At 39.9% G+C, this 7,789-nt stretch overlaps 2 protein-coding genes across 2 annotated transcripts; one reads left to right on the top strand and one right to left on the bottom strand.

Annotated features, from left to right (window-relative positions):
* Nucleotides 1-1,086: 1,086 nt before the first annotated feature.
* Nucleotides 1,087-4,064, top strand: lrrc10 (leucine rich repeat containing 10). The gene is made up of 2 exons (XM_082540008.1): nt 1,087-1,749; nt 1,939-4,064. The coding sequence occupies exon 2, from the start codon at nt 2,014-2,016 to the stop codon at nt 2,881-2,883; it is 870 nt and encodes a 289-aa protein (XP_082396134.1). The 5' UTR covers nt 1,087-1,749; nt 1,939-2,013; the 3' UTR covers nt 2,884-4,064.
* A 1,016-nt stretch (nt 4,065-5,080) lies between these two features.
* LOC309710482 (seipin-like) lies at nt 5,081-7,772 on the bottom strand. Its single transcript, XM_082539999.1, has one exon. It carries the CDS (start codon nt 7,546-7,548, stop codon nt 6,283-6,285), a length of 1,266 nt encoding a protein of 421 aa, XP_082396125.1. The 5' UTR covers nt 7,549-7,772; the 3' UTR covers nt 5,081-6,282.
* Nucleotides 7,773-7,789: the final 17 nt, after the last annotated feature.

Below are 7,789 nucleotides of genomic sequence, written 5' to 3'. Positions count from 1 at the left end.
CCCTAACAGGGTGCTGGGAGAAGAACCAACAGATATCCAGAAAAGTACTTCACGGAGGGGGAAAGAAAAAAAGAAGATTTTGCAGTCATTTAAAGCAAATATGACACTGTCGAGTTTTTGTCTCCCTCGTGTGAACATCAGGTGTCTCACTCCAGTAAAATAAATGTGTGGATTTACATACTGCAGAGGATGTGATTGTCAGCAATAAAAGTTTGGTTACCAACCACATTTGACACATATCTCATAGAGTATCCCAAATCTCACAGGTTTCTGTGCAAAAACATGAACTTTGCATGTTGACAAGGGCCTTATGTCACAACTGGGTTTTTGGTTGTTTTTTACTTAACGTTTTTTGTTTGTTTGTTTTTACTCTACATTTAATCAAATTAGCACACAACAAACTGGGGGCTATATCTGTTCATATCTTACATAAAATGAGTAGTTGAGAAAAGCCTGGTAGTCAGAGGTATTTTAAAGTGGACCTGCAGGAGCTAACACTGTTCACAGTGGCATGAATTACTCAGTGAGGTTGGAAAACAGCAGCTTCACATGAATTTAATATGGCCCGGAAACTTAAAACCACATTGTATGGACTTCCTCAGCAGATGGCGTCTTAAGGCTGTTATAATGATCCTTTATCAGTTAGTTTGCCAAACACTTAAAGTGTTTGGCAAACCATCAATCATCATTATTTATCTGCTGAGGAAAAGAACTGGACATAGCTGAAAGCTTTGGGAACAACAAGTAAGCCTAGTGTAAGGGGGGGAAATAAATGGGTTTTACAGTAGAAAAGGCAGGTATAAAATTAATGATGTTTCCATTCCAGTTACTTCACCCTGGAACCATATATTATATCTGTGCTTCCCTTCCTGTGAGATATCCAGATTTTTAATATGAACAGGATCTTTTATGACAGTCACACTATTGTGCTCTGGCAGTAAGTGGCTGCGGGAAAGTGATAAAAACAGTGTGTCAGTGAGTGAAAGCAGATGAGGGTCAACTATTGCCCCCTCAGATAAGGACAATGAAATCCCTTCCTAATTTTATCTAGTTGGAAAATAGCCCCAATGAAGATATGTCAGATAGCATGGACACTTCACACCTCTTGTAAGATATCCAGCTTACTTACAGGATATTCATCTTTGAGTATAAGCTTGCATGAAGATTGTTTGGATTTGGAGGATTTGACTTGCTATGTGTTCATTCTAAATGAACCCATTTCCAAGACTATACAATGTGGCATTGGCAAAACACAGATCTACAGAGATTTTCCATAACTGAAAACATAGTATACTCTAATCAAAGTAATCTGATATCCCTGCAAACACTGGCAAATTGCTAAGAACATTTCACCTGTTGAGCCCAGTGGCTTCCACCCAAGACTGCCTCTGGGATGATTACAGCAGAATGCAAATGACCTTTGTTGCTCTTTCATCACAAAGCACTTATTCTGCTTATCCATGTCACCCTGCCCCTCCCTGTTTCTCTCTCTCCCACCTCTGTCATCTCAGAGAAGAAGAGGGGAAAGTCATTAGGCACAAATGGGGAGGAGAGAGCTAGTGGTTGCTATAGCCATGAGAGTCTGGCAGAGCTTGGAGCCACAGAGAGATAGTGAGAGGACTGCACTGGGAAATATCTGCCCAGGGAATACAATAAGTTTTCAGCTCATTAAGTTGGATAAACAAATGGCTTACTGTAGGAGATACTGGGAGTCATACTGGATATCATCAGCAAGACATTAGAAAGAAGGTATTTTGAATTTTTTGTATGAACATCTTAACACTTACAATGTTTTTCTGTTTAATTTTATTATATATTACCTTGACACAACACCCCCTTTATTACATTAAAGGATGCACTTCATAATATAACTGATGTGTCATCCTCCTTCCTAAGCTGTTGTATGATTTCACTGTTTCTTTTTTCTTGATTATCAAGACGAATAAACGCAGAGGGGAAGTGGAGGAGTGTTAATGGAACACCATGAAATTCACTTGAAGATAAAGGAGATGGATGTCGAGTAACAGTCTTGTGGCAGAAACAGTAAGAAAAATGGGCAATGCCATGAGAAGTATTCTCGCCTTCATTCCTTCTGAACGCTGCCAGCGCTTCTTAGTTGGGGACCTGAAGGAGATGCCACTAGATCGGACCCTGGACCTGAGTAGCCGACAGCTGCGAAAGCTGCCTGTTGCTGCCTGTCTCTTCAATGAGTTGGTGAAGCTTTACCTGAGTGACAACAACCTCAGCAGCTTACCGGCTGAAGTGCAGAGCCTGAGAAAGCTGCAGCTTCTGGCCCTCGATTTTAACTGCTTTGAGGAGCTCCCACTAGCCATATGCAGGTTGCCCCAGCTTAGTATTCTTTACTTGGGTAATAACAGGCTTTATCACCTCCCCGTAGAGCTGAGAGAGCTTAGGGAACTTAGCACTCTGTGGCTGGAGACTAATTGCTTCACTGTTTTCCCTAAGGTTGTTTGTGAGCTCTCAAATCTAAAGACCCTGCACCTCGGATATAACCAGATACGGAGTTTACCCAAAGAATTTGGACGGCTGCACGAGCTGCGAAGTATTTGGCTTGCTGGGAACCAACTGCCAGATTTCCCACCAGTGTTGCTTGAAATGCACTCTCTGGCTGTTGTTGATGTAGATCGGAACAGAATACGTCATTTTCCTAGCCTTTCTCACATGCAGGGGTTAAAACTTGTGATCTATGACCACAACCCCTGTGTTAATGCCCCAGCAGTGGCTGAGGGAGTCAGAAGGGTTGGGCGATGGGCTGATAGCTCAGATGACGAGCAGGAAGATGATGCTTCAAAAGCAGCAAGTGAGACTACAGCTGAGGTTGTCGAAGTCCATCCTGAAGAGCAACAGAACATTCAAGGTTAAGGACCAAAGTGACCTTCAGCTGTGGGGAGCCGGGATTGACTGGCCAGGCTCGAGTGGCGTCCTGGAGCACTTAAAGCAGAGTGGCATGACAAATACCGTCAGGGTGATGGTATTTGGTCCATATATGGTAAAGCCAATCATTTAAAAGGGAAAGCTCACCTCTGAAATCAAATCTACACACACACACCCTCAACTGGCCTGCTGTGCTACTTGTCTATCAGATTGTTTGGTGAGAGTTGGCCAGTTTTAGATATACTAGTTATGTTTGCATTTACATATCTTAGGATTATGACTTTATTTTGGATTGAACTGTCCTTATAAAGGCCATAAAGTAATGAAATCCAAAATGCATAGTCTGTAAAATGGGATATTTGAATCACGACATAAAAGCAACATTTAAAAAAACAAAATAAAAAGACTGCATGCCTTGAAATTATTCATTTCAACACTTTTTAATTGATCTTTTCCCTCTGGAATGTTGCATGTATTATATTGTTTGTGTATTGCCAAGTTCACATAGTATGTTTGCAAGGCAATGTGTCAAAACAGGCATTAACATTATTCTAGTAAATCAGCCATGCAGCTGTTGCTGTCCAGTGATCTGAGAATTAGTTTCTACTTTTATACTTTTATAGTCAGTATAATTCACAGTTTGTGACTTCTGATTTTACAATGCAAAGCATTAGAAAACATTTTGTTCCAGCAGTGCAAGATAGTATCTGCACCTGCTGAGGATTTTAATACCAGAGATGGATGGTTTAAGTCAATTAGTGCACTCTGTATCCAGACCAATGCATAATTCATCGACTAGATTGGAGCTGTGGCTTTGAATAAAGACTGCTAATGGGCCATAATGTCGTTGCTGTAAGGTTCTGGTTTGAAACAGATCATACATGCAATTTTGCAATTCCCCTGTGTACCAGGAAAATGTTCTGTAAACAAGCTTAAAAGTAATTCCACGATATATGATCTGGGCATTTGGAAACTTTCTAAACAAAATGCATAAAAAAAAAAAGATTGAAAGGGCTTGAAATTGTTTTTTCTTCTGGAAATGTGATTATTTACGACTGGTTTCTGTGCTTCCACCTTTCATAGATCTTTATATTATTCTATAAATATGTATTTGATTTTTTAAATATATGAATGCATAATATTTTACCTAAATGTATACTTATATTACGTTATAGTATTTATTATGATTTCAGGCAATCTTTTACATTTGTATGGTCCTATTATAAACTACATATATATCAATCTGATTTTGTTATGTTTTATGTGCTTAACATTATGTTTTAATGTAACAATGGAATAAACTTATTTAATCTTATATTAAACACAACACCTATTTTGTTTTTTAAATCAGTATAGTTAAATTTGGTTTGTGAATGTATAAACATCTTTATGTTTAGTCATTCAAAAGCATTCACCAGAGTTTTGGTACGTTTTTACCTTTATAACAAAATCAGACGTCATGTGAAGTTGCAGGATTTTTTTCAAACCAATAGCTGTAATGTTATTTAATCTATGCTTAAGTGTGACACATACCTATATATAGATTTCATGCTTAATACAAGCCAACAGCATCAATGTTAACCCTTTAAGTATCTGCAGATCACAACTTATTACAAACCATTTGAGTTTGCATTGCTGCTCTCTCTGCACACACACACTCACTGACCACTTTATTGGGTACACTGTGCTAGCACCAGGTTCAATCTGCTTTTCCCTTAAAAAACTGTGTTAATTCGCATAGATTCAACAAGATGCTGGAAACATTCCTCTGAGCTTTTGGTCTATGCTGAAATGATAGCATCACATGATAAAAATCTCCTGTAGCGCCACATGTCAAAGGTGCTATGGGATTGAGATCTGATAAGTGTGTAATTCACTGTCAGTTTGAAGAAACGGGTTTGGGCTTTGTGTACCCTGCTGGAACTAGCCATCAGAAGTTGCTTAGAATTTCCAGTAAATTATCTGTACAAGAGATTGGAACAAAAAGAAGTAAACATATTTTTGTTTAAAATGTTAAAAACCCAGTATTCAGGACATGTTTACTGGAGATACAAGTTAACTTATCTTGTCGATGATTTTACATTTCTCAAATGTATATGTAATGTAATGTAAATTTGTTATTAAGTAATTTACTGTAAGACTGCAAGACAGTCATCAGATTTCTCTATAGGAATTAAAAATTCAGTTGGTAGCTAGAGTTGCTTTATTATGGTGACAATAAAGAAGTTAACTGTGTTTAATTTGTTTAACACATAACATCTACTCGTATTTTCTCAGGATACAAGATGAGAGATTATGAGTGCATTATATTACATACATAAATATCTTTGGTTCAAAGTCCAACGAAAACACAACTTGCCCACTTCCTTTACTTAAACTTACTTGGATCCAAAGCACCCCTGAAGTGCAGGTTACACACATGGAGGCTGAGCCACATACTAACATCAGCTTCAATTCTACAGTAACTTTACTATTCCTCTTATTCTCCATAGTCATTAATGATAAATAAAGAAAGTTTCACATGTATCAATAAACTTATATTACTTAAAAGACCCATCTAAAATGTTCTGGTGCTTGGTTGTGATGAAAACTGAATAAATAATATTTTTTAACAAACAGCAGAACGCAAACTGCACTTAATAATAAAGACCTCATAGAATGAACCACAACTGTATAAAAGAGTCAAGCTTTAACTAAATATGCCACACTAGGTAAGTCATGTGGTACACTGAAAAAGAACATGTATTTATAATATTAAAACAAACAAACAAACAAAACATAATTTTTTTTAGATCCCTCAGGCTGGGCTCTTTGCACCTTTTACCATAGCTGTCTTTTTACACCAAAATTTCCAAATCTAATTGGTCTCTCAATGACCCTTTGAGAAAATGCATCAGTCTTTTGAAGTTTTGTTTCAATTGCAAAGCATTTACTTTCAAAAGTGGCATCATATTTAATGATGTTTGAACTGAGAAGTAAGGGTAATACATGAGGAGATTGAACTGACTTAAAAGGGTGTGTTAAGCTGTTGGCATTATGTGACGATAGAGAATACTGTTAGACAAGCCAGATCTGGAATGTAGCACCTCTTGATGTGGGAAAGAATAAACTCAAATGTAACAAAGACAAGAATTGTAAGACCAGAAGAAAGAAATAAGCAGCACTAAAAGTTACAAAAAAAACCCTCTTGTCAAAATGAGAAGTGTTCCAGCTAAAACAATGTGGCTAGTACTGATTACAGTCATGCATGTGAATTTGATCAAATTGGAACAGTAGGTATGCTTCAATCTATCACGATCTGCCAAATCACATTCAAACTGCTAAAGAGTGATAATGGAATATATAAGCATATCCTACAGGTACTGTAACTGTGTGAGGTGACAGGGTTCAAAGGCTCATCCAGGGTCCAGGTCTCTGCCGTAGTACTGTTTCACCCAGCTGAGGTGGAGAATTCTCTTCCACCTCTGGCCCATCAGACTCATGAGACTCCTCTTCCTTGCTATCTGGAACATCAGGCCCCAAGGAATCTGGGATTACAGAGGCATTCTTTGACAGCTCAGTGCCTGTGCCAGTCTCCTGAAAATCAGATGACTCACTCACAGATCCAGTCACTTTAGAAGAATTAAGTTCCTTCTGAGAGTTTTCCCTCTCCATGCGCTTTCGGACCTCTTCTCTCCTCTGCTGGATGCGGGTGTCGTCTCCCATCATAACCCTGACTCTCACTTGATCTGGAGGCCAGAGTCCACCCCATATAAACTGCAGGTAGCTGAACAGCACAATGACACTGAGGAAGGCAAAGTTGGTCGCTACGCCAATCACTGCAGATGTCAGGGGGAAGTTATACAGAACATATCGAATACCAGTGAAGTAAGCGTGGATACGGAGCTGAGATGAGTAGATCTGAACCTGTTTTGAGTGGATCTCAATGACTGCACCAATAGTGGGTTGATAAGCGTTGGTCTTGAAGTCTGAGAACAGCTCCACCTCTATGAGCTGCTTCTGCTCCGCCATGCCAGTGACGAGAAGAGGAGCGAACACTAAGGTACTCATAGTCTGCAGAAGCTTAGAGCGGTAATGCAGCATTGTAGATCTTCCAACTGATGAGACAGTCGTTCCACCCTTGGTATAACAAGACATCTTTACCATGAACATACCCAGCTCTTCATTCACTGGCGATTCAGGCATTTCCAACTCCAAAGATATTCGGTAAGGCTGACCATTGGCCATCACCTGATCTCTGCCATTCTTCATGAAAGAGATGTTGGCTGTGGGGAAGGAGCAAAGTCTCGTCTCCGAGGTATCACAGTCAGCAGTGTAGAAGAAGTGCACTGGGGTGGAGAAGCTCACGGTAGGCATATAAGAGTAATAAAAGCTCCCATAGAGAAAGATGGACACCCAGAGCAGCAGCACTAGGACACAAAAAAGGATGGCTGCCTGAAGCAGTGTCCGTCGGGCTTTGAGGAGCGTGACAGCTGCCACATCGTGCAGCCAGTGCAGAAGTGGTCCCATGGCACCTCCTAATGTTTCCGAACCGGAACTCACCGACCTTCTTCTGGTCCCGTTCTGGACAGTCGTTGCTCCTTGGATTCCCGTGGACCGCTGCCTCAGCGGAAGGTCCCTACCTTGATGCATCAGTGGGTGGGTCTCCTCCATAACCGTGTAATCGCTTATCTTCACCCTCCATTTCAAGTCTGGTTAACCGGCTACACGCTAACCGTGATAGTTGCAGCTACCGTCACGGGCGAAATAAACTACTCGGCAAAAACAAATATCCTGTTTTTCTAAAGTCTGGACTGTGTTGGTTTCACTCAGACTGTGAATTTAAGATAGCAAATTAGCCTACCGGGTTACACAGTGAATTTCCGGAGACTATGCTCAAAACACTACACCGTGA

This window comes from Aulonocara stuartgranti (assembly GCF_965226115.1).
Source record: "Aulonocara stuartgranti genome assembly, chromosome: 7".
Taxonomy (NCBI): Eukaryota; Metazoa; Chordata; class Actinopteri; order Cichliformes; family Cichlidae; genus Aulonocara; species Aulonocara stuartgranti.
Note: the sequence above shows the minus strand (reverse complement) of the source record. Positions and strands in the feature narration are given on the sequence as shown.

Excerpts from the sequence above, each read along its gene's own strand:
- lrrc10 (XM_082540008.1), top strand. The coding sequence starts at position 2,014 with ATGTCGAGTAACAGTCTTGTGGCAGAAACAGTAAGAAAAATGGGCAAT.
- LOC309710482 (XM_082539999.1), bottom strand. The coding sequence starts at position 7,548 with ATGGAGGAGACCCACCCACTGATGCATCAAGGTAGGGACCTTCCGCTG.